The sequence below is a fragment of the Meriones unguiculatus genome, chromosome 1 (assembly GCF_030254825.1).
Source record: "Meriones unguiculatus strain TT.TT164.6M chromosome 1, Bangor_MerUng_6.1, whole genome shotgun sequence".
NCBI lineage: Eukaryota > Metazoa > Chordata > Mammalia > Rodentia > Muridae > Meriones > Meriones unguiculatus.
Window position 1 is genome coordinate 117,030,583 of NC_083349.1, and position 27,998 is coordinate 117,058,580.

The window sequence follows — 27,998 nt, forward strand, 5'->3', positions numbered from 1 at the left end:
TTGAAACTGAATAGTTTATTTATTGATTGATTGGTTTTTGAGACAAAGCTTTTCTGTGTAGCCTTGGCAGTTCTGGAACTTACTCTGTAGACCAGGTTGGTCTTAAGAGATCCACTTGCCTGTACCTCCCACACCCTGGGATTAAAGGCATGTACCACAACTTCTTGGCAAAACTCAACAGTTTACACAGTACTACCATGTTAAGTCTTCTGATCCATGAATCTGGGAAGTTTCTTATTTATACTTTCTTTCATCCATTGTTTTTCACTGTTAACTTTAAGTTTTGCCATCTTGATTGTGTTCCTTTTCTTGAGGTTGTACACGGAGTAATTTTAATTCACTTGGTGAAATTTCATTTTCATACACAGAGTATACAGAACGACAACTGTGATTAGTAATATAAAAGTAATCTTGAATTTTACAACCTTGATGAACTTTCCCTTTACTTTTAATAGTTTTTGTTTGTTGTTTGTTTTGGTTTAATTTTTTCTTTTCTTTTCTTTTCTTTTCTCTTTCTTTCTTTCTTTCTTTCTTTCTTCTCTCTCTCTCTCTCTCTCTCTCTCTCTCTCTCTCTCTCTCTCTCTCTCTCCTCCTTCTCCTTTTCTTTTTTTTGAGACAGGATTTCTGTGTAGCTCTTTCTGTCCTCAAACTAGCTCTGCCTACCAGGCTAGCCTTGAATTCTGCCTTCCAAGTGCTGGGATTAAAGGTTTGCTTTAAATACATTTTTGATGGATTCCTTAGGCTCTGGGATGCTGCTGGGACTTTTGAATACAATTTACGTAAGATTTAAGACTTGTAGGGATTAAAGTCAATATTGCATACAAACTCATTTTTTTTAAAGCAAAAGAACAGTTTTATAGATTAAAAACAATTCAGAAAACTAAAAAGCACAAGAACCAAACCAGAAAGCAAAGGCGGTATCCACACCATTAATATTATTAACTGTGTGATCCTGAGTAAGCTTCCAATTCCCTTTTAGTTTTACATCTGATTTTTAAAATATTTTCCACTTGCAGTGCCTGTGAACTTCTAAATGTATATAAGGAGTAACTTTCCTTATGCAGACTTCACATCATCCTCTTCTACCATTTTCACTTCTTAAACATGATATTACTAAAAGTGGAAGAGCATGCTAACTGTACTTTAACATGAAGGGGAAATACAGACACTAGGAAGGGCTCATAAAAGGCACTGTGATACGATTATAAAGTGCTACCCTCTTGGGAACAGCTAGACTATAAACAAATGCTTTAGAGGCTTACATAAGAAGAACTAAAAATGATAAAGCATTATTTACTCTGTCAAAGGATATACTTACTAGTATGTTAAAGCTTGAAAAATAATAAAGACATTTCAAGAATGGTAAAGTATGTTCTAAAAAATACACCACTTAAAGCTGTCACCAGAGACTCACCTTTTGTAGTCAAAGTTTTAAATTTTTTTATATTTCTTAGATAACTTAGATTGTCCTGAAATTTTCCATATGCCAGAGGTTGACTCCTGATCCTCCTGACTCCATCCACCTCCTACACACAGCAATTATAGCATGAGCTACACCTGGCTATTACCATTTTAAAATTATAATTTGAATTAAAATAGCAGATAATCTTGTAAAAATTCTAGCAAACACTGCTTTGCTTCTGTTAATGCTGACAACATTCAAACAAATTAATCCTTGGAATTTATAAAGTCCACTTCAAGTGTTCTGGAACCTGAGTTTTAACCTCTGGCACAGAGGGAGAGGACTATCCCAGGAGGCAGTGGAGTCCTCATCATTTTTATGATGGTATTGGAAACTCTGAGGACTTCTTGCTGGATCTGAGAATATGTTTTCTTCATCTTCAGCTATTTTATAAGATGGGATGCAGAGTTTGGTTTCTTTAGATTCTTTAGGATTTCTGTGTTTGTTGTGAGTACTGTCTCTGACATGGACTAAGCTATGTTTCTGAGAGCTGTGTCTCATTTTTGGAGCAATGTACTTAGCTTTCCAGGACATTGGAACACTTTCTTCATCTGAGGAGTCTCTCTCATGGCAAACACTATTCTTCACGACAAGGTTCTTAGTAGTTTTCTCAACAAGTTTTATATTACAAGGTACAGCAGCAGTTGGCATCCCAACTTTAAGACTGGAAGTCTTTACTGCTTCATCATTGAAAGAATGAGGTAAGGAAGTAGTCATCGTACAGTTTTCTTGAAGGAGTTGGCTGTCCACCACTTTTGAGTCTCTGGACTCTTTGTGCAGATACACTCCTGTAAGTTCCTTTGAGAAATGTGATGAATCACCAGAGCTACTGTCACCAATACAAGAGCTTTTCACCTTTAGGGGCAAACTTTCCAGGTCAGCATCTGCTCCTACATTATACTGAGGGCATGAGAATTTTACATGTATTCGTTCCTTTAGAGGCAAATCGTGAAGATATAAAGTGGAGATGCCAGATAGGATATGTTCTTCAGGACTAATCTTTTGAAGATCTTTACACAACACTTCACTGTTTACAGTACACTGTTCTGGGTCATATGATAGTTGTTCAAAGCCAGGAAGGATGGCAGATGATTCAGGTTCTGATTGTAAATCTTGAGAGAAAGTGTTTCTTTGAACAGCTGGAGAGTTACTAAAAGAAGTACCTGCCCAGTCAATGGTACTCAACTGTAGATTAGCAATTGCAGAAATATTATGGGAAGAAGAGCTGGGCTGATTATCTGAAACTAGAAAATTACTGACATCTTTAGTTTGCTTTGTAGTTGAGGGTTTTAGAGAAGGCATGAACTGTTCTTGCAAATGCAAACAATGAGCATTTTCAGAGAAAACAAAACTATTCAATGAGGGAGAAGTAGATTTCTGTGCTAAAACAGGATCTGGAGAAATTTCCAAATTAATTTTGGGATTTTGCTTTGGAACGACATTAGATGTAGGTTTTAAAGTCATAAGTGACTCAGAACTGATTATATCCTCTGATTCCGGTAAATGGCTTCCTTTAGGCTTAATTTTCATATCTGAAAAGAAAGAAAAACATAACAAATATCCATTGCTTTTCCTTAACTTGGGTTGAAAAAAAAAAAAGCCCAAGCAAAACTAAAAGATAAACCAGTTATCTATCTATCTATCTATCTATCTATCTATCTATCTATCTATCTATCTATCTACCTATCTATCTATCTTTTTTGCTCATCTCCACCCACTATACAGTACATTCTTGGAAACACTGTAAAATATTTTCCTCTGGAAAAATGTCATTATTGAGTTACTTTCTTCACAAAATTCTGAATAATAAAGAAAATGCACTTATAACACAAAATATCTTTGCAGTAGCTGCTCTAAAGTTGGTTAGTGTTACAGCACACTTACTACTCTGTGCTTAACTTATTCAAGTTATTTAGTGAACACAGAGTGTAGTGGTAGACCCTCAGCATTTCAGTTTTCAAAGGCACAGTGTGGGGCGTGGTACGAAATGCGACGATAGAATACCTGACTGGCATTTGGAAGGCCCTAAAGTGCGATCCCTAGCACTGCAGCATCAGAGGACACCGGGTGTGAGAACAGGGCAGCAGCAGCAGTGTTCTTAAAAAATTTCAACAAAACGTAGACAGGATCAGGTCAGAAAGGTCAGGTGGCTGTCCTGTAACATTAGTGCACGGCACATCCAACACAACACTTACTTTTCTGTTTCTTTCCTTTAGTTTCTGACTGTTGTTTCTGGTAGACGGCAACAACTTCAGGATAGGCTGCTTCAAACAGTGCTGCTTCTTCAACTGTAAGGAGATCCAGTTCTCCAGATTCTGTATCTTCCACTGCATAGTGTTCTAGATTACAAATACAGCAAAGCAAACAAACAAAAATTTAAAAACCCAGTTTCCCAAGTAGTTACCAAGAAAACTATTCTATCAAAAAATGAATAATTGACCACAAATCTTGCTACAACACTGTCATTTTTCTATTACTTATTTCTAGTAATTACATATATGCATAGACTGTTTCATGGTCACTTACTATTACTACCTCATTGCTTACTGCCTGGCTCTTTTCTCTCTCCTACCCTCATGTACTTTGTTGCTGCTGGTATTTAAATTAACTATTTTCTATAGGAGCTGAAAGGGAGAATTCTTCTCACATTAGAACTTTAAATTCTCTTGTTTCAGAAATGAGAATCAGTAAAAGAATTAGAAAACTTTCTTTGGAGAAAATGAAAAATTATAAGAAAAGGAAGAAGCAATTTCTTAAGACAAAGGGTCTCCTTTGTCTTATCTTATACAACATATTTATACTTCTTTGTATACTAGGAAAGCCACATCTCCATATGCTCAGCCCTGGCTATCAGTTTCTTGAAGATATTCCAGCATTAGAGGATCCACAAACAGCTGAAATGAGGATGTCTATATGGATATTTACAATAAAATATATACAGAAAAGCAAAAATCTAGGATTTGTATATGAGAGAACAGTGCTGTTTGTTTTTCTGAGCCCAGTTTGCCTCACTTAATATTTTCCAGTTCTATCATTTTCCTGCAAATGTCATAACTTTTTCTTTATGGCTGAATAAAATGCTATACTGTATATGCACTACATTTTTCATAATTCATTCATTTACTCATATATACCTCTAGTCTGTATAGTGCTTTCCAATGTGAATATAGTGCCAAAAACTATGTGCAAGTTTCTCTCTGGAAGGGCAGTCCTTTAAGATTCTGCCTTGGATTGGTACAGCTGGACCCTATAAGAAAGCGTGGTGGCGGAGGGCAATTGAATACATGATATGTAAGCAGAAAGGGTAATACTGGAAGCGGTAACACTGATGGTATAAATGGAAAGTGGTAGAGGGGAGAAGATGCGCACACATATGTGTGTTTGTGTAGATCAGAAAAGAGTATGTGTGAAAATGTCCTAAGAAAACCTTACTTTGTACATTAAAAAGAAAATAAAAAGGCACACAAAAAGAAAAAAAGACATATAAAGTGGATAGGGACTATTGCTGTGACAGCTCTGACCACATTATTTTGGGGAGGATTGTGGAAAACTTTGGAACTCTGGACTAAGCTCTGTGGGCTGTTCTGTAGAAGGTTGGAAGATAAGAATATTGAGATAACTTTGGAGGATAAAGGCCTCGCTTCCGAGGTTTCAGAGGGAAATTTGAGAGTTCCTTAAAAACTACGACGATGATGTGTTATTTTGAATTAAGATTCTCGGGTTTTGTTGTTTTCAAGATGTTTTCACTGAGTAGCCTTGGCTGTCCTGAAACTCTTTCTGTAGACCAGGCTAGCCTCGAACTCATAGAGACCCACCTACCTCTGCCTCCTGAGTGCTGGGATCAAAGCCATATGCCACCGCTGCCCTGCTAAGATTATAGATTTTTAAGCCTGTGATGTGTTTTATATTTACTAAAATAAGATCTAAGGAAAAAACCGAATCCTACAATTGTCCTCCAGCCTCCACACGTGCACCACAGCATGCTTGTGTGGGCACTCACACCCACAGCTCCACACACAAAAGCTCAGGAATCTGGGGTCATTTCCATTTTAAGTCACCCGCTTTTCTTGTCTGTAGTCTGGGAGCTCATCTAGAGCTTACACTATTTTTATGTTGTAGTGAAAGTACAAATTCCTATGAAAACTAAATACAGTGAAGGAGAGGGACGAAAAGTTTAGCTACCATTCACTCACCCAATTGCTTTAGAAACAGCTAAATAGAAGACCTCAAAGACAGATCATTTGTGGAAGTAATTTCTTAAGAACTATGAATCATAGTTCTATTTTGGTATTATTTCCAAACATTAAAGAAATATCAGAGACAATAAAAATAAAAGCACCTGAATTTTATCACCTTTATTAGTCAAATTCTATTTAAATGAAACAAGTAAAATAAAAAATAAGTCATATGCATGTGAATTTTTTCACACGCATCCATGATTTCTATATATTCACCATCTATATCACATTTGTATCAAATGTTGTATTAGACATTCTGTGTATAACATACATACCAGGCTTTTCCCATTGTATTTCAAGACAGCGAACTCTATTTCTGATTCGGGGCTTAACAATTCTGAAAAATAAATTCATATACTGAGGTCTAATTGTATGTTATTTAGGTTTTTTGCTTGTTTGTTTTTTGAGAGAGGGTTTCTCTGTAGCCTTGGCTGTCCTGGACATGCTTTGTAGACCAGGCTGGCCTCAATCTCAGAGATCTGCCTGCCTCTGCCTCCCTGAGTGCTGGGACCACAGGTGTATACCACCATGCCCAGCTGTACAAGTTATTTGTGAAATTTAATTCACACACTTCAATTTCCATCAATATTTAATCAAAGTGAAAATAAAAGTAATTACTGTCTAGATATTCTTTGGAATTAATCAAATAATTTCATCGTGAGGTACAGTTGAAATTGTTGGATTTACTCAGTATTATATATTATTTTATCTGCATGTTTGTAGATGCATATGCACCAGCTACATGCCTGGTGCCCACAGAGGTCGAACAGAGACTCAGATGCCCTGGAACTGGACTGACAGATACGAGTGAACCACTATATAGGTTCTGGGAATTGAACTCGAGTCCAACAAGTGCTTTTCTGAGCTATCTCTCCTGCCCCTCAATATTCTTTCATTATTGTGTAGTATTGCTTTTTCTATGATTTCTGTTTTAAAGTGTATTTTGTTTGGTATTTGCCTACTAAATCTTAAATCTTTGTTTTTGAACTTTACATACGTATTTTGTATTTTTTATGAAAAATTTTCTCTACTTATCCAATGCAATCTGTTTTTTAATTAAAGAAATTTAATCCATTTACATTTATTATGACTAGTGAGAGTTGGACTCATTCATAACTTTTTTCTGTTAACAGTTTACTGCTATTTCCTTCCTTCCTTCATATATATATATATATATATATATATATATATATATACTCTTGGTTTGATAGTTTTATTTCATTTTTTAACTGTAATTGTTTTAATGTCATTGTATATCTAGTAGTAACACATATCAATACACAGTAAAAAATAATACTCTCAAAACATGTATTTAAAGATTTAAGACTAATGCTTGGAATACAATCCAAAATGAAGAGCTTTAATTTATTATTTATTAATCATTACCATTATGTGAGTTATAATTTTACTCAGTTCATTAAATTACTGACCAATGTTTGACTCCACATCTTCCTCCTGGCTTCAGGTTGTTTCTTGATATGTACTCATTATAGTACTTTGTAGGTATGTTTGCTTGCTTGTTTTGAGACAAGGTTTCACTATGCAGCCCTGGTAGGCCTTAACTCACAGAGATTCGTTTGCCTCTGCCTCCAGTTCTGGGATGAAAGGAGTGTGCTATACTTTGCTTAATAGTGCCTTCTCCACCCCCAACAAGACAACAGTTTCACTATGTAGCCCAGCTGTCCTGGAACTCACTATGAGGCTAGCCTTGAACTCAGAGTTCCACCCATCTCTGCCTCCTGAATCCTGGGATTAAAGGTGTGCCCTACTATTGCACAGCTGTTTAATAGTGCTTTTAATAAAACTCTCATGTAGTAAAATATCTTAGTCTTGAAGTGCATGAAAAATTCTTTGCTATGAACGATGTTTAGTCATTTCAATGTTGCCAGTTACTTTTACTTTAAAATATTACTTATCACTTGCTGTTTTTCTTCTGGCTCACTGGAATAGTTCTTTGTTAAGTCATTTTAATACTTTTTAAATAGCATGCATTAGAAGTCAAAAGTATGCCAATACTTGAATTTCCTGTATCTTTGGAAAACAGATATTACACCTACAGGGAGAAATACTAATACTTCTGATCAAATAGTCATGTGTGGAAACAATCTTTACAAAATTCTTTTTTTCTATGTTAGTTTTAGAAATTATTTTTTTAGATTTATTTATTTACGGATATTTGTGTTTTACCCACATATATGTTTGTGTAACACAAGCATGCCTGGTGCCCACAGACGTCAGAAGAAGACATCAGATCCCCTAAAACTGGAGTCACAGATATTTGTGAACTACCATATGGGTGCTGGGAAGTGAACAGCAGGACCCCTGCCAGAGCAAAAATTGCTCTTAACTGCTGAGCCATCTCTCCAGCCCGGACCACACGATTCTTTAGACTGCATTACCTAATCGGTTGTAGTTGGTTAGAGTTCCTTCTGCCAAGTTTTCTTTCTATCATGTCATAGCGGGTCAAAAGCACCAACAATTTCTCACATGCATAGTGACTGGGCCACTCCATTTTTTGAACAGTAAATCTCTATAAATACAGTAAAAATAAAGGTGAAAAAATTTAAGACAAAACAAATGCTCTTAGACGATATCACTTTTTAAAAGAGTAATGCTAACGTAATATTAATGAGAATATTCCCAGAAGTATCAACAAGCTCTGCAAGAAGAAAGTATTAAACAACAATGTGGTTGAGAGGATCCACTGATCAGAATGGCAGTTTATGTTTGGGAGGGTGGACTAAGCTCCTTGACCTCTTGGTCCGTTTTCCATTTGTAAATGGAGAGAATATAACCCTGTTGACAGATTATATAGATTAAATGGGAAGACATTTATTAAGTATAATAGTTGTCAGCAAGGTAAAGTACAAGTAGATTTACTAAGCCAACCTTTTCCCCCTAATTACAACATCAGGGGTTAAAGTAATCTCATTTAATACTCATGGTGACTTGATGAGGTGATAATATTATTTCTATTTTAAGGACATTCCATATTAAGGGTCATATAGTATATTTGATCTTAGCACCCCCTCTCCCAAGCCCTTCTTTCCCAGAAATATTCCTGGATTCAATTTGTCTGCACATGGTGATTGAGACATCTTCTGAGAAGTAGCCTGTTTGCCTTTTATGGCCTGGAACGTACAGATCTTGCATAGCCATGGGGTAATGGTTAGAAATGAATACTGAATAACATAGGGACAGTTAACAGTTATCTGTTTTAGTTCTTAAGTCTCCTCTTATACACAGAAGCTAATATCCTTCTGATTTTCCTCATGTTTAATTTTGTACTATTAAGTAAAATTTATTTCGGATACCTGAAACAATAGTAAATCAGGTCTTTGATACCTGATCGGTTTCAACATTTTATTCTTATTCAAAAGGAATTCTTGGATGACCTAAGTGTAAAAAAAAGACAAAAAAACAGGAATCAAGACTTTAAAACTTCCAAATATTTTTAAAAATAAATACATAACTGGATTATTACCTCATGAAATGGAAATCCTTTGCAACTGCAAGCTTTCCTAGAGATAAATTATACATCTTATCAATACAATCAGATAATTAGATAGCCTGAAATCCCATCCAATCCCCTTGTTTTATAAGAAATATCACCTATAGTATCTTACAATTTTTGAGCCTTTCTTTGAAAAACTATTAAATTGCTAGCTTCACAGATAAAATTTTATTTTTAACTTGTAATATTTATTTATTTGTTTGTGTGTGTGTGAATTTGTGTAGGAAAATGTACACAGCACATGTGTGGAAGTCAGAGGATAGCTTGCTAGAGTAGGTTCTCTCCTCTACCACATGTGCTCTTGTGACTAAGCTCAGGTTATCAGGGTTGGAAGCAAGAACCTTTACCTGTTAAGCCAACCTCTTAAATGAATTTTTTTTTCCTTTTGGTTTTCATGACAGAGTTTCACTATATAACTCTGGCTTGCCTGGAACTTGCAATGTAGACCAGGCTGGCCTCCTGGCCTCTCTGCCTCCCAAGTATGCTGGGATTAAAGGTGTGTGCCACCGTGACTAGCCCAGATGGATGAATACACACACACACACACACTAAAAAACACAGTATGTGAGGCATGACTAATCTAGACATGTGAGGGAAGGTTATTGTAGAAGTAAATCAACCACAGATGCCTATACAGGTCATAGCAAAAAAACATTCCGTGCTTAGAAACAACTTACTTTTTAATAGTGCTTTCTATTTCATTTAGTTGCCTATTATGGTCTCTCTGGTGCCATTCACAAGGACAGCAGTATTCATAATCATGTGGTTCACAGTATCTATCACTTTTACATAATGTGCATCCATTACGTTCATGATCCTTAGGCGAACCTTTGGAAACACAAAGATGTGTGATTTTTATGCTTTGCAAAATTAGCTTCAACATGCACATTTTTCCTCCTGTTATCTAAAATTTCAAAATTAATATTGTCTAGAATAATGGTTTCCAGTACATTTAGGTTGAAAAAATAATGTACACCACAGTGGTTCTTAGGACAAATTATAACTTACTATCATGACACTGCTCACAAAGTACTCATTTATTTGAGGTGTTGATTAATTTATATCCAATAATAGAAACATTTCTGGTTGGTTTATGTGGTAGCTACAAGGTAGGAAAGTAATTATTAGTAAAAAAAAATTATTTCCTTAATATAATAATTATGAAATAGTTTCTTTACTGAGTATATTAGACTACCCACTTCATCTCCTCTGTCAGTGAGTACTTTCCATTACATGAGAGCTGTTTTAAACTAAGAACAGGAAGAAAATCACTGTAGCACAGGTGTGGCTGGGGCCCTCATTTCCTTTGAAAGGAAACACACTTCAGGTTGTGGTTTTTTTGTTGTTTTGTTTTTTTGAGATAGGGTCTCATGTAGCTCAAACTCATGTGGCCTCAAACTCCCTAAGTAAGTGAACTAGCCTTGAACTTCTTGATCCTACCGTCTATATCTCCCAAGAACTTAATTACAGGTTTGTACCACGCTCAGCTCCTGTTCAAGTCTACCTTTCTCAACTAAGACCAATGACGATCTACCTATTTCCAACAAGAATGAATTTGTATTAGAAACTAATTTTAAGGGGACTGGAGAGTTAGCTCAGAGGTTAAGAGTACTTGATGTTATAAAAGACCTGGGTTTGGTTCCCAGCACCCACATGGAGGCTTACCACCTACTCGAGCACAGATATGAAGGCAAAACACTCATACACATAAATGAACAAAAATAAATCTAAAACAATTTTAAAAGAAAAAAAAAACTAGTTTAAGGTCATATCTAATAGCCAGTAAAATGTACTATAGACAGCAAATAATTAATTAAGCATATAAACATAAAACACTGATATAAAAATAATTGGTTCTGGCTCCATTTTCCTATAAGGCTGTATTTCATAAAAATATTCACATATTACAACCATGATAATTTTAAAATCTAAATAATATGGTAACATAGTGTAATATTTTACCATTTTATATTTATCATTGCTACCACACTTTCATTTATCAAGCATTTATTGAATGTTCACAATGTCTGTATAACTCAACTTCTGACTCTAAGGCATTTCCAAGTAGTGTCTTAATAAAGGCATAAGAAAGTATGATGAGAGCAGGACTGTAAGAGTGAATTCAGACTCCAATATTCTGGAGGTATCTCCTATGCCTGCTTACCTGGATGGGAACACACAGAACAGTGAACCACTTTTTTAGCTGCTGGTTGTGGATCAGAGTAGCAAGGTTCTTCAACCCACTGGTTAAACCTTTATTAGAAAATAATTTTTAAAAACACAAGAAAAAAATTGAGAAAATAAAAATACATTCTCAAATGTTAGTTTATCTTATTCTCTTTACCCTGTAAATTTTTTTCTTTGGTGATTATAAACCGACTTGCCTGGCCTGGGAAAATGTTTAGTTTTCTACAAGCTTTACATGCGGTCCCAGGTAAAGAAGAATTGTAAAAGGGGATAGAGCATGTGTATGTGTTTATCTGTACAGACACATATCTAATCACAGTCATTCAGTCTTTTTTGTTTTTATGAGTTTGTTCGGCTAAAGTTTCAGGTTACTACAATACTAACAAGGGCAGCTAGATGGTACTGATGAAACACTGAGTTCACAGGGTAATGTGTAGTGCTGAGGTAATTAATTAGCTGCTGGAAAATTTGACTCATTTACTGTCAAGAATACCTCTAAGTCTACTAAAAATCTGTATTAATAGCTTCTGAGAGAATAGAGCTTCAAAGATTAAAAAACAGGAGAAATAATATAAATCATTAAAATTAGAATACTTATGTCATTCTTTATTTTATTGTAAAGACAATTATGAGAGGGTTTCTTTATTTCCATGCCAAATTATAACATTTCTTCCCTGTTTTGGCATAATAATCACAGATGTCTATAGGAACTCACTGAAGACTTACTTCTACCAACACCTTTAAGAGACCCATTTTAACAAAGAGTACAGTGATTTAAAACATTTTCAGTCATTTCTTCACTTCTGTGCATACCACCTCATACCTACTGATATGTTCAGTCTCCCTGGTCTCTTTTCTTTTTTATTTTATATCTTATTGTCATTTTTTAAGAAACTTGCTTTTATCAAATGCATATAACTGACAAGCTTTTAAGAGAATAAGTATTTGGTAAATTTCAATATAACTTGTATGGTAATTATATTCTCAACTTATACAACTCAAATTAGAATTAACATATTATGAAATGTATAGCAAGAAGACAAAGAACAAGGTCAAAATCTTTGAAGTTTTACTTATCGTAGTCGTGTGTGTGCATGCATGTCTACAGTGTATGGTGTATGTGTGTGAGTGTGCAGGCAGGTGTGTATATGCCATAGTGTGCACGGAGAAGTCTGCGGACAACTTTTAAATGTCAGTTCTCTTCTTTCATCATGGATTGTAACAATCAGATGAATTCGCATGGTCAGGCTTGTGCTTCAAATCCTGTTACTTGCTGAACCACATAGCTGGCCCAAATTAAAAGTTCTTTATCAAATGTTACTTATTAAATATAATTATATATTGAAAATTTATTTATTAAAACAAAATATACTACCAAAGACTCAAATACAAAATTACTTTGTAATATTCATCTTTACTTGATAATAATGGTATAAAACAGCCTACAGAAAAATATTTGTGACTATACATTAAAACATTTGACATTGTACTGTGTGTACAATACAAAATTGATAGTATTGCTTTGAACATATAGTCATTTCCTTCCTTTGGAAGACTTAAAAAAATAAATAAAAATTAATTACTGAAAATGAGTAGTTCAAAAATAGTCCTTTCTGTAGTATTCACTACTAAGTTCAACAAGAATATGGGGGGAAAAAGTGTTTAGTTACCTCTGAAGCAAACTTTGACCTTTCAAAATCTGCAAAAGTTTTAATGCTTGCTCTTTTCCAACTCCAGGTACTCCCTTTAATAAAGTACAAAAACAAACTTTATTGTTAATAACAAGAATAATGGGAACACATACAAAGAAATATACTAATGATCATCTGCATTTTCACACAGGGTATTTATGAAAAGGTTATCCTTGTGTTCCTACCACTCTGAACAAAATCTAACACAATGCTAAGAGGCAGGGAGGTATGAATGGCTTACTGTAGTAATGACACTGCTTAGCAGCAGCAACAATAGCACTGCACATAAGTGTAACTAGACAGCTACGATGGGTATAGAGAGCTAAAAATAGAGAAAGCCTTATTAGAAACTAGCATTGCTATAAAACAAGAGTAATGCTTAAGCTTTTCTAACGGGTTAGTCAGGCACACATCACACTTTTGAGGGTGAAGCTGGAGAGCCACTTACTGCAGTCTTCTTTGTAAAGCTGACGTCAGAAAGGTATGCAGGGGTATACCTCTTTACAAGGATAGCACTGTCTGAGTTGATGATTGTTTTTGAATTTATTTACCTATTATTGTTTTGTTTACTTGGTTTTTTCCTTTCATCTCTATGGGTATCCCAGGCATGGAGCTCAGGTTGTTAGGCTTGCATAGCAGTGCTTTCAACCATGAATCATTTCATCAGTCCTGATTTTTTTTTTCTTAGTGAATGTCCATACTTAAAACCTAAATGAATTCCTAGTTATATACCTGTAGTATGTACACACACACACACACACACACACACACACAGAGAGAGAGAGAGAGAGAGAGAGAGAGAGAGAAAGAGAACAAGAAAGGGGGAGCATGAAGTACGAAAGATATTGAGAAAATTGATGAGCTGAGCTTGCCTTTGGAAGGTAATCACAACCAAGAAGTACCGCCAGTCCAACCAGAGCATCGCGGTCCAAGCCTAGCTTACTCTTGATAGATGATACTGTGTAACAGTCAACATGTGGATCCTAAAGAAAGCACAGGTTTCATCTTCCAAGTGTTTTATTTTAAACAGTAGCAAGAATGAGTTTTGAATGACTTTGTCAAAGTCTTTTTCTAAAAATTTAAATAAGAATTTTTTCCTGATCACAACAATATCTATAGAATATGACATTTCAATAAATGAATAAAGTATAACTGAAAGTTCCTCCGTATTGGCCATCTTTCAAAGTTCGAGAAGGTGTTATACATGTTGCTGTAGGGAAGAAAAACTCATCAACAATCTAACCCAGCTGTGAACCCTGTGAGCCACAATAATGACCAGCATATAGATTCAATTGTGGCATGAATGAGTATGACCAGCTACTTTATGATGAGATTGAAAATCCACTCTATAAGAGGAAACTTATGCTTGGTGTTGTATATCTGGTTGGGGAGCTCATAGGTCCAGGGGTGAACCTACTACTATTACTTTGCTAAGTGAACATAGTATCCACCTGCCTTTTAAACTTTGCATGTCTATACCCATAGATGACTACAGTTCATAGACCTCATGAAAGAAAAAGTGGGCTTTATGTGCAGAGAATAAGTGTATGTACAGTGCTTAGACATGCATACCACATTTCCCTACCCCAAGGCTTAGGGATCATGGTGGAAGAGCGAGCAGAAAGATTATAAAGCTAGAGGTTGGGGAGGATAGGAGCAAGAGTGTCTTATGGACAAGACAGAATTATAAACTTACAGCAGCTGTGCTTGCCTGACAATGATCCAGGCAATCAATATTTCAGCAGGAGAGGCTCAGGAGCCACAACCCCTGGCTGATGAACTATTGACAGTTGATGGTTTCTGTGGGAGGAACAGTCAATTTTTTTTTAAGGCTGTGTTAAATTTAGTAGGTTGTCTAGGCCCTAAGTCAATAGCACCATACCAAATAGTATACGAGCATTACAAATTGGAACCATGGGCTTTAAAAAAAATAAAATAAAATAAAACAAAATAAAGAACATGAATTTGGGAGGGCGAGCTTTTTTTGTTTTTCTTTTGTTTGTTTCTTTCTTTTGTCAACTTGACATAAGCTAGAGTCATCTGGAAAGAGGGAACCTCAACTGAGAAAATATTTTCACAAGATTGCTGAGTAGGCAAGTCATTGGGGATACCTTCTGGATTAATGATTGATGGTGGAGGGCTCAGCCAACTGTGGGTAGAGTGCTATCTATCCTTGGGCTGTATAAAAAAGCAAGCCGAGCAAGCTATGAGGAAAAACCAGAAAACAGCATTCTTCCATGACCTCTGCATCAGTTCTTGCTTCTAGATTCTTATATTGACTTCTCTCAATTATGACGACATGGAAGTATAACTCAAATAAACGCTTTCCTCCCCAAGTTGTTTTTGCTTGTGATGTTTATTACAGCAATGGAAAGCAAACTAAGGCAGAGAGAGTGAGGGTGAGAATTAGATCTGGGAAGAGTGGGTGTTAACTATGATCAACCATGAACTCTTGTAGAAAATTCTCAAAAACTTACTAAAAATATATTAAAATAAGAAAACCCTTCACATTCAGCCCTTTTTCCTCTTTATTGCTATCGGTGTCTAAAAAGTGCAATGTATGGTATATATTTATTGTAGAAAAGAAAACGTTCACTACATTTCTGTGTTGGTACACATTCTCCCAAAAAGTAATTTCCTCTGACATTCACATTAATACTTACTACCCACGCTATTTTAATAAAGGTAGAGCCATATAAAGAAGCTGCTCTGCAACATCTCCTCCAACAGTGCGCCTCGGTATTTTTGTCAGTAGTGTGTCTCCTCTTGCCCAGTCTGAGACAAAATCTCACTCAATTTGGTTTGTAGACAAGGCTGACCTAGCGCTCACAAAGTCCCGCCTGCCCTATATCCACTATGCTGAGATTAAACGTACTGTGACACCTGCTATAAGACATCTTTTAAAATGATTGCTTAGTACCAGATCACACTGACTCTGAAGTAATACTCTGCAGGGACCTACTAGCATTTTTTTGGGGGGAGAGGCGAATATCCAGAGCTGACTGAGTGACAAAAGTTAAATTTAGTGAAGCCAGTGGATCAAAAGAGGTGTAAATTTTATTTATTTATTTTTTGTTTTTTTGAGACAGGGTTTCTCTGTGTAGTCTTGGCCATCTTGGACTCACTTGTAGATCAAGCTATCCTTGAACTCACAAAGATCCACCTGCCTCTGCTTCCCCGAGTACAGGGATTAAAGGTGTGTGCCACCATGCTTGGCTTGAGGTGTACATTTTTAAAGCTCTTTTTCATTTTGTAATCGCTTTAGGAATGCTTCAGGAGACTCTTCTAGGCCCTGAAGAACCTTAGGAGTCATACACATTAATGGGTTTTTGAGCTGCACCCCGAATTCCAGTTATAAGGTACCAGTGAAAAGTGTCCAGAGCATGAGAACCTCTGTGCGTGCTTGAGTCCCAGTCGGGGTGTTTGGGTGGGAAACCTGCTTCAAAAGACAGTAACTTTCAGCAGGTGTCCCAGTGGCGGAGGCACTTACTTACTTCTGTCCTTCCTTACTTCTGTCCTTAACGTTCCCTTTATGCCAAAGTAAAGAGTCAGGAAAGAATTGCTAACATCCCAAGCAGGGCGACGGGTGCAAGGGACAGATTCCTGAAGGGCAGTTGGGGCTTGGGACTTATCGGAAAACCGTAGTAGCATTTTGAGATATGTGAAGTTTAGCCTTACTGGCCCTAATAAAGCAAATGCCTAGGTGTAGGCTGTCTTGTCTCCCTTCACCCAGTTGCTATAATAAAAATGATAATTATTAGGAATTCCCAGCTAGGAATCATAACTGTGAAACATTTAAACACTCCTGAACAAGCATTTGCCTTGCTATTTTTTTATAGTTATTAATACTGTGACAAAGAATTTCCTGCCCTGTATCTATCTACTTGTACATTGGAGGTGTTCTGAGGATTAAATACTGAAACTGGAAGTTCTTGGACACAGCAATTCATTTCATACATAATTTTATGTTACATTAGAGAGAAATTATTGAAGAGAATAAACTATTCTGCAGCACTTTTTTTTTTAATTACATTTACTTATTCATTTGTATGTGTGTGCTGTGTTGCATGAGTGGAACGTAAAGAACAATTTAGGGGAGTCACTTCTTTTCTTCCACCATGTGGGTTCTGGGAATCAAACTCCAGTTTAAGTGCCTTTCTCCACTGAGCCATCTTGCTGGCCCACAATACCTTTTAAAATGTTACTTTTAATTTTTTAAAATAAATAACAGCTTTATCATCTCTGTCAGCTCTAATAGTTATTTACAGAGTTGGAGAGATGGGTTAGTGGTTACTTATACTACTCTTGAAGAGGATCCTTGTTCAATTCCACATACCCACTTCAGGTGGCTCACAAATCCCTTTAGAGCTTCAGGTGGATTCAATGCCTGCATTCATATGCACATATTCTTTACCCCATACGTACAAATAATAAAAATAATAAAAAACCTAAGTCTAAAAATATATGTAATATACATTAATGGTGAAAACTTGCAAAACACTTTCTAGTTTACGGAAATGTACAATGAATGATATTTTAAATTAGTAAACATTTAGTAGTAACTATTTGCCAGCATCTTGGAAGCATTTTACATATATTATCTCAGGGTAAACACGTAGCAAGAGAGAGAGAAAATATATACCTTTGTGTTCATAGTGAAATTCCTGTAAACAGTCTGGGCTCCATAAAGGAAAGCATCGCCATCATTGGTGAGGCAGCCATCCACATGGCCACTGGCGTTAAGGTAAGCACACATGGCCTCAGCTTCCCCGGCAGCCTGGACCCAGGGCATTCCTAGGCACTCTAGCATTTCAAGGCACTGAAACAAGGAGTTGGTGCAAATCATTCAACTTTTTCAGAATTTTAAATTACTTCTACACTAAAACATTAGTAGTAGTTATCTTTTGGGTATTTAAAAAAAAAATGACATTTAAGAAACACTTGGAAATTTGGACACTGAATAATTTAATGGCATTAAGAAAAGATTGCTAACGTATTAGGTGAGATAATTAAAATAATAACTTGGTTATGCTTATTTAATTTTAAAGTGTCATCTTGCAGAAGGCAACACTGAAGTATTGAGAATTCTCCAGTAATATGGTTGAAACTGACACTGTATGTTCTAAGAGGGAGTGAGGGAGTGAAAAACATTCCATCTTGCAAGGAAGCTCACTAAGATCAGATGAGAAAATAAACAACTCTACTGGTTCAGGAAGTCCCTGACCAGTGACACTAGGCCCCTCTCTTCCCAAGCACATATAACTAGTAAGGACTGTTGGGAAACCAATCCACGAAGCCATCTAAACATGAAAGAGAGGGAGAGAAGGAAAGGGGGGAAAGAGAGTGCTGAGCTGAGCTGCTTGGAAGAAACAGACCCAACGATGCTCAGACCAACTGAGCCACCTAGAATGGATGCTCTACAATCTCCTGAACTACAGCAGGTTGTGCAGTGCACTCCAGGTTTCCAGCCTTTAAGAGCTGTTGCCTATGTGGGATGAACTTTTGGTGACAGAATTGTCCCTGCTCCTCTAACTGATTTCTTACCCATATTCCTGTAACAACCACCCCCCCCAAACAAAACAAAACTCATTGGTTCACCAAGTTGGATTTTAGTAGTTTCCTTACTTTAGTCTGTCATCAGTTCTCTACTGGTAAGCATTTCCTAAGGAATAGCATCATACAACAGTGGGAAAACTCGCACAAGGCTAAGTTGATGGTTCCTTCTAGGAAATCAAATACCTATGTACGGTGATTTTATCCTTTTATGATGTATAAATAAGTAAGCCACTTTGAGATTCATTTGGGTTATGGCTTTTATCTTCACCAGCAACTTTATTTTCCTTTTCTTGCCATTTACAATTTACAGCACTTTCTGAATTGAGGAATTCTGAATATGCAGAAAAAAGGCTATGCAAATGTCCTTTATACAGACTGGCAGAATAAACACCTGTTGCTCAGAATATTTAATCTTTTGTATGATACATACAAAAAAAGCTACCAGAAGTGCCCAAGGCCAACAGTCTCAAGACTACATGACTTTGCTGACACATTTTTGCTATTAGCATATATTCTCTCTTTTCTCTAGCTAGGGATTATCTTTTCATAATAAACAATGTTATTTCATCTTTGTGTGCCATTTACAACTCCTCTCAAAGCAGCAGCACACAAGTTATGATATGGCGGTTGCAATTTTCTCCTCAGTCATTTTTGTTTGTTTGTTTTTCAAGGCAAGGTTTCTTTGGGTAGTCCTGGCTTTCCACTTTGTTGACTAGGCTAGCCTCAAACTCACAGAGATCCACCTTGTTTCTGTCTCCCGCATATTGGGATTAAAGGCATGCACCACCACTGTCTGGCTTCTTCCACTTATTATCTAGGATTTGTTTGTAGCATTGAAGGATGATTAATTTGTACTTTTCTGACCTGCTGGGAGTGTAGAAATATGAAAATGGGTGATAGGTAAGTAAGACTGAATAAAATTCACAGCCCCATACAGATTGTATAAACACTATAAGCTATATAATTCTGAATAGAAAGCAACAATAGGGAACTATGTATATGATGTGTTAAATGAAAAGCCAACAATAAACTACAACTCCTTATAAATATACTAGGAAGTTGACTGAAAGTCTCTCCAAGAAATGGCTGCATAAATGAGACTGGAATATTAGCAATAGACATGCTAAGTAAAATGGGGGAAAGCTCATGGAACCCCACCCCTTACAAAGAACTACAGCAACTAATGACTGCTGATAGAGAGAGAATTGCCTCTTCCAGGGATGAGTTCTCTAATTGGTTATCCCATACAAAGTAGTCAGTCCTAAAACTACACACACACACAAACAATGAAAATGGACTCAGCAGGTTGAATTTACATAATAATACAAACTTTTACACACACACAATATTCAATAGAGAAAAAGAGGCTATCAATTTGAGGAGGGTACATGGAAGGAGTTGGAGGGCTGACAGGAAGAAAAAGAGAAAGTGATGTAATTAGATTTTAATAAAAATTTAAAAACTGTAACTTGATGGGAGAGTGGTCATGGAGGATCATGGAGGCCACTTCAAGTTATATAGCCAGTTCCAGGGCAGCCTGGGCTTTATGGCAAGATCCTGTAACAAACAAAACCCTGAAATCCTGCTCGGTAACCTTCAAAGTGCCAGAAGTTGTTATGCATATTGTTGTGGATAAAAAACACTCTGCTCTTTTTTGGACTTTGCGTGCTATACCAACTTGCTAGGCAAGAGGTGCTCACGGTGCACTAGTGTAGTGACTGTTATGACAAGCAACTGATTTCTGATGAGTCTGAGGCCCTTCCCACAGAAACTCCTGTTACTGTAGTCCTGGGAGGCCAAGAGCTGGAGAGGTCAAAGGCACTGAAATCACTACTGTTGCTTTGCGGAATGGACATGTTATCAAATTGCCTCCTAAATATTTATGTTCTTAACCATTATCAAAGAAGCAAACAACTTATGGCTCTCATCAATTCTAGACCTGCTGGAGTTAAAAGGAAAAATAATCAAGCCCTATCATGGATTATTTACTATAGACATATTTCTCAAGTATTTATAAAATCACTGCAGAGTAATACTATACCCATTTCACTAAGAATTAAAATGCAAATAAGTTAGAATCCTGCCCAGTTTCTCATACTTTCTAAATGCCAGTGCTAGAAGTTGGCCTCAGGTCTGTTTCACTCTAACACAAACTCTGCACACAATACTAACTCCTGTAGTCACAATTGGTTAAAGAGCATAAGTTTATAAAATGTACTCTTTAATGCAAATAAGAATTACTAGATGAATCTGAATGCTTACCTCTCGTAAGACTGACTTAAAATGTGATCTTCCTGTTTTCTGAGACCTTGCTTTTCCAGAAGGCCCATAACGAGTCTCAGTCCTTTTGCTCATGACATCAGCTTTCAGCTTTGGTGGCTCCCCTTCCATGACAAATACCAGTTTTACATTCATTTGAGTTAAATGTGAAATACGAAAAAATAGGTTCCTGAAGTATACAAATTAGTAGCATATTAATCATCATATTAATACCAAGTCCAAAAAGCAGTATAAAAATGACTTAAGAACACTTGGTTAATACAAAAAATGTTCACGCAGTAACATTTCAAAACATTTATTCCTGTGGGGGGGGGGTGCAGGACACACATTGATGTCACTGTCTTTGTGAAGAGGTCAAAAGACAATTTGCATAAAGTCGTTCTATTGTTCTACCATGTGGGTTCTGAGGATCACACTCAGGCTACAAGTGTATTTACTGACTGAACCATCTGGCTGGCCAATATTTTATTGTAAGGAGAATGGGCAAGCATTTAACATTTGAGCAAGAGTGATTTTTGACTAAATATAGATATGTATATATAGCTATCTAAAAACTGGTTTGGAGGAAGAGGCTAAGAGCAGGCGAAGGGGAGTGAAAATGCCATTCCAGCAGCACAGATACAGATAGGAAACGAGGTTGGCAAAGACTGATGTGGCATCTCTGGACATTAAGAAGAATTTGTGAACCCAATGTATTTTGGAGGCAGAACTGGGAAGAATTACTGATGAACTTGTAGCCTACTTAAACTTTTTTTTTGCATAACTATAGGCCCTCTGTTGAGACCTGCTTTAGTTCTTAGCATAACTATGTCTCCTCTGTTAACACCTGCTTTTTCCTTTAGCATAACAGAAACCATTTTGTCTTTAAGACTCCATTTTGATCATAAGGTGAAATAGAGTTCAAGTTCTCAGGCTCTACCTGCCCTTCAGTACCTGCTGCTTAGAATAAAACAATAGATGCTTAAATACTTGTTCTGCTTGAGTTAAAGATAAATGTATGTTCTGTTATAGTTAAAATCTCAATGCCCAGCTAGGTTCCTCTCACTGGGAAAGCTGGAAAGTTCCCAAGAGCTCCCTAGCTTAAATTCCAGCCAATCAGCTTAAATACATAAGGAACTTGAAACAAAAATTAATTCTTCTTGCTTGGATGGACACAATGTACCTGGAAAAGAAATGATTTTTTCCTGCTGGGTGTGTTTTTCCCTTTAAAACTCACTTTCAAATTGGCTCAGGGTCACAGTCTGGCTCCCAAGCCCAGATTGTGTCCCTGATGGGACAGTGTTTGTTCATGGTTCAATAAACTTCTATTAGTCTGAGTCTGGTGTTCGAGTGGTCAGTGTGGGGCTATTCCTGAACCCTAATAGACTGACTGGAGAGATAAAAGAGAGGAATAATGGCTTTTAGTAAGTGAAGCATGCCAGTAGAGAGAGATATGTAAGCTCGAAGCTTGGAGATTAAAGGATCCATATCTTAAGCGATCACTATAAAAATGGTAGATCAAGATGTGTTAAATAGCGTGGTGGCTCACTTCTTTAATCTCAGCACTTGGGAGGCAGAGGCAGAGGGCAGAGGCAGGTGGATCTACAAAGGTGGTCCAGGATAGCCAGAGCTATTATGCAGAAAAAACTTGTCTCAAAAAAAAGGGGGGGGGGCTGGAGAGATAGCTCAGAGGTTAAGAGCACGCTCAGAGGTTAAGAGCACTGGCTGCTCTTCCAAAGGTCCTGAGTTCAATTCCCAGCAACTACATGGTAGCTCACAACCATCTATAATAAAATCTGGTGCCCTCTGCTGGTATACAGGCAGAACTCTGTATATGTAATAAATAAATAAATAAAATAAATCTTAAGAAAAAATCTCAAATATAAGACAATTTAAAAAAGTTGAAACAAAGCCAGGACACCAAGACTGGCCACACATCATTCATCTATATTCTTAGAAACTTTACTATACCTGAGGTGCGGCTTGGTGACCATTCCAATCATTTTCTTCACTGTCTGTGCCTCGCATACCCAGAGACTCAAATCAACGGCAATGGTTTTCCCACTGAGATCCTGCAAGTGGATATGCTGCTTTATAGGCTCCAAAATTTGCCACAAGTCATTCACTCCCATCCTGGCAATTATCAACTGTTATCTGAAGAACACTTAAGCAAGGAAGCAGGCAAACAGCTAAAGAAACAAACAAAAACAACCCCCAAATCCAAGGTTAGTCCTCAGAAACTGCAGGAAAAATAGGGAGGGAGGATATGATATAGAAAATACTGGAGAAATACAGTTACACTTTTATAACAAGTATTGTCTTTAGTTATATGGCCGTACAGTTCACTTTGGAAAAATAAAATGTAAAGCAAGATATTTAAAATCACCTGTGTTTTTACCATCCAAAGGAATTAATGCTAGTTCCTTATCCTTATACAGTACAGGAAAATTTAGGAATAAATCACTTTCAACTCTGTTGTCCTATCTGGATATTATCTGTCAGATAACTCTTCTTTATTAAACATCTACACCAAAGCTGGGCCCAGTGGTGCACGCCTGTAATCCCAGCAGTCAGGGAGGCAGTCATAGGCAGATCTCTGAGTTCAAAGCTAGCCTGGTCTACAGAGTGGGTCCAGGACACCAAGGCTACACAGAGAAACCCTATCTCAAAACAAAACAAAGAACTGCACCTATTTTTCTTTACCTTTGTTGTTATTTGATTAAGATACATAGTATTTACGATGAATATTATATCTGACTACATGAATACAATCCAGACTATCCTCTGAATAATGACCTTAATTCGGCCTAAAAAGCCATGGTAGATGGTAAAAATATATTAAACCCAAAGGCCATTTTTATATGAAGAAACCTTCTGAATAAAAATGCCTATCTTTTCTTCTAAAAGTATACTTTATGAATTCCACACAGATGCAATGAAAATCAATGCTGGGAAGGCTGCTGTATATTGTTTCCTCTGTTTTCTGACTCTTGATTTTATAATGTTGCCAGTCCTGCAATAAGTGTTATTTTGTGCACTTGTTTTTGTGACATGTAAATATACATGATTATGTCACTTTACAAAGAAAAATACATAAGCACAAAGTACCATGTAGTAAATAGGAGGCCAGTGCTAATTTATTTTATGTTAACATGTGGCAGATTGAGTTAACCTGAAAAGCTGTAGTGAGTTCTGGAAAGAGAAGAGGCATATACATTTTCTAAGACATTATTATGAAGGTAAATAAAATTTGTGAAGTACTAGCCACTAAAGCACATTAACACCAAATAAAATTTGAAGAAACTCTCTGTATTTTTGCTTTTATTTATGACTCATATTGGATACCTGAAAAGACTCATTTCAGAAGAAATAAAAAAACACTAGCAGTGTCTGAAATATTAAGATATATATATATATATATATATATATATATATATACACTTACATATAGGCATTAATTGAAATTATACCAATTGGGGTGATAGTGTCCCCCCAAACAGGTTCACAAAAATCCTCGTGCCAGGCACTGTTGGTCAGGAAAGACCAAGAGCTCTCCACAACAATATGGATTGTTGATATTGCCCTTGGTGTCTCTTACAATGAATTCCTGCTAGTGCTTCTTGAATTTCCTATAAGGCCATCAAGATAAAACTAACTACAAAAAATATACACTGGAACTATTAAGGAATATTAAAAGTAGAGGTAGTCACAAGAATTAGAACTTGCTAGCTTGACCTCTAATATGATTAATCCTTTTCATTTGCTATACTCTCTGAAGTGACTAATTCACTTTAGTTGGATGCAAATATCCACCTGTCTTTCTGTTAGTTGTTTTGTTTCATTTTTTGAGACAGGGTATCTCTGTGTAGTCCTGGCTGTTGTGGGACTCTGGAAACCAGGCTGGCCTTGAACTCACAGAAATGTGCCTGCCTCTAAGGGCTGGGATTAAAGGTGTCTGCCACTGCCACCTGGCATCTGTTGGTTTTCTGAGCCTTGGTCTGGCTATGTAGAGCTGGTCTGGAAATTGTGCTTTCTATCTCAACTCCCAAGTACTGGATTTGCCAAGTTTTGACCAAACTTTTTAATCTCATCACCTCTCCTTAAAACTGTTTCAGTCCTAGTGTTTCCCAAGAATGTCTTCTTAAGCTCCAAACCTAGTAGTCATTTTTGTTTTCTTTGTTCTCCAACAGCCAAATGTTCGGTGCATTGCGTCTGTAAAATGCATTCTTTACCCCCCATTTCTAACACTTCACTAATTTGGCTGCATACAGTTAAGTCTGTAATAAGATATTCCCAGCTTCTTCTTACTTCTTCCCATTTTTCTCTCCCCAATAACCTGAGTAATCATGTTTTTAAAAAAAATGATATTGTTTTTGGGGAGGGAGAGGACTGCAGATCTGTGTGAGGCAAGCATTGCCTACAAAGTGAGTCCAGGATAGCCAAGGCTACACAGAGAAATCCCGTTTTGAAAAACAGTCAAACAAAAAAGTGCTTTTGGGCATTCATGGTAACTATTTTATAAAAGAGATATAAAGCTTAAAATACTACAAAATTATATATTGTAAGTATAACATGTATATACACCTACAATGTATACATTTACATTTATATATAATACTTTGTGTATACACACACACATAATTTTTTTTTTTTTTTTTTTTTGAGACAGGGTCTAACTATGTAGGTTTGGCTGTCCTGAAATTGCTATGTAGACCTTGCTAGCCTAGCATTCACACAGATCTGCCTGCTCGGCCTCCTGAGTACTGGAATTAAAGGTATATGTCAGGTCTGGCTATTAAAAAAATACTATTTTAGGATTTCTTCCACCATTTCTGTAAGTTTAAAAACCCATATTCTCTGTGAAGAGCAGCCATTAAAAATATCTCGATCCCAAAACAATGGTATGAAATATATATTGTATTAGAAAGTACATACAGCTTGTTTTAAAAATGAAGTTAAGCCACCATTTACTGCTCTCTCTCACTTTCTGTTATGTTCTTAGTACCAGTCATTTCTCTGAAGTGATATTACATGCCAATAGTTAAGATTGTAAAAGCTTGTGAAACTCCAAAAAGAGACCTAATGGAACAGTACTTAAGTTGTATAACTACACTAAAAGACAGTACAGGGGTTCTTGATTAGGTCATATTCCATACTTGAAGACAGATTAGCACTAAGTAAACTTTAAAAATACTACAGCTATTAAATCCTCCAAAACCATGTAAATTTGTGTCTGTACTCAAGCTTCTTATATTAACTATTGCTGTCATTCTTATAATGTAACCAATATAAATTGCTAACAACATGTATTTCAATATACTTCTAGTTTTTAAGAATTAGTTGTGAAACAAGCAAGGAGAGAACAAAACCTTAATATGTAACAAATAGTTTTATAACTTATTAATAGCTTCAATGTATACAGTTTGATGAAAAGAGCACTGAATTTGGAGTACATAAGCCTAGGATTTGGGTTTTGGATATACTACTGACCAACTGTGTAGCCTTGGAGAGACAATGAGCCTTTGTAGAAAATGAGACAAATGACAAGATTCTAATATCCTTTCACTCTCAGGACCGATTTCAGTAGCAGGAATATCCAGATTATGGCTTGACAGAAGATGTTTCTACATTAACAAAGGGCCTAAGAATCAAGTTAAAACAAAACCGATCCTTTGATGTAACCATATGGTACCCATAAATTCATTTATGTTCCTAAAACTTCCTTAAAAGCTATTAAGTTTCCATTGGTTAATTATAAAACTGAATGAGGTGAGAAAAACGCAGACCCTTGCTAATTCCACTAATGAATCAAATGTAAAGAACATAAAAAGAAGTCAATAGCTTGATTTATGCAGAAACTACATTAAGCAAATTTTCTACTTTGTCGAAGTTTAAGGGAATGACAGGAAATAGTTAAATTTCCAAATTCACATTTAGAGAACTGTATTTTCACATAAAAACTGCCAAACAGTATAAACTTTCATCGTGCCGGATTGTATCTGTAAGGGATTTACCACATACTTTCACCAAGTCGTGCTGTTTTAAATTTTGTTTCGGTTATACTGTCATATGAACTTAAACTTTGAGGTCCATGTTTAATTTACTTATCAGTATTTATTAGGAATGTGCCTGGGTGCTAGAGATAAGACAACGATCAGGTTTTGGATTTAAGTATCTTGGTATGGTGAGGCTGTCGTGGGAAAAATTAGCCTTTTAATAGGATGAATAGTACCGTCCGAGGTAAAGAACTAAAAGCATAGGAGTATATAGAAAATAACTACTAAAGCTTCCTGGAGGAAGTGACATCTGGGCGAAGTTCCTTGGCTAAATCGGCATATTGATGTGAAATTGTATAAAGGGATGGATGATTAGCATCGGACTGAGAAGCGAATGGAGGAGGGCCAAGAACAACTTTAACTGCGTATTTATTTAAAGCGGTGGGTGGAACCGGTAGGGGGAGAAAGGACCAGACGCCAGCGGTTACTGCTGTAGGAAAACTATTTTTCCAACTGCGACCGTAACGCAGAGCGGTGTGTGAGCGGGCGTCGGGGAACGGCGACCCGACGGCCTGGAAGGGGACGCGAGGATGTCCCCGGGGAGGGGCCTTCGGGGATGCCTGCAGGGCGGCTGCGGACGAGGCGGCCATCCCGCCACTGTCCTAGCAGCCGGAGCAAGGACCGGGCGGCCTGTGTCGGCCTGTCCCGCGGGGCTCACCAGACAGGCCCTCCTCGCGGCTGTGGAAGGACGCGTATGCCAGCCTGGCCTGGCGTCTAATAACTAGGGCCGCCCCTAAGTTCCGAATCCTCCCAAACCGAAGTTACAATAACACCAAAGCAGAGAGCCTCACCCTGCCTCGCCAAGCTGGACGCTCCCGGCCGCGGTTTCGAATCTAGCGCCCTCGCCATTGGTCCCGCCCCTTCCGGGAAGCGGACCGCTTTCCCTCCAGACCCGCCTCCCTGCCCTCGCGGTTTCACTTTCCCCTCTTACGGTCTGCCCTGAGGACGCGTGCGTGGGCCCGTTGCCAGGGCGCCCGGAGATCTTCCCACCCGCCTCCCCACGCCGCCTAGATCCGCCGCCGGCCGTCGCGTGCC

General features: G+C 37.1%; 1 protein-coding gene across 1 annotated transcript; it reads right to left on the bottom strand.

Moving 5' to 3' along the window:
- Gen1 (GEN1 Holliday junction 5' flap endonuclease) lies at nucleotides 1-27,943 on the bottom strand. Its single transcript, XM_021642310.2, has 14 exons — nucleotides 27,755-27,943; nucleotides 22,879-23,096; nucleotides 20,911-21,097; nucleotides 17,735-17,911; nucleotides 13,965-14,075; nucleotides 13,072-13,145; nucleotides 11,379-11,467; nucleotides 9,892-10,042; nucleotides 9,185-9,221; nucleotides 9,015-9,095; nucleotides 8,100-8,230; nucleotides 5,976-6,037; nucleotides 3,658-3,801; nucleotides 1-2,994 (listed from the first exon to the last, which is right to left on the bottom strand). The coding sequence occupies exons 2-14, from the start codon at nucleotides 23,037-23,039 to the stop codon at nucleotides 1,697-1,699; spliced, it is 2,703 nt and encodes a 900-aa protein (XP_021497985.1). The 5' UTR covers nucleotides 23,040-23,096; nucleotides 27,755-27,943; the 3' UTR covers nucleotides 1-1,696.
- Nucleotides 27,944-27,998: the final 55 nt, after the last annotated feature.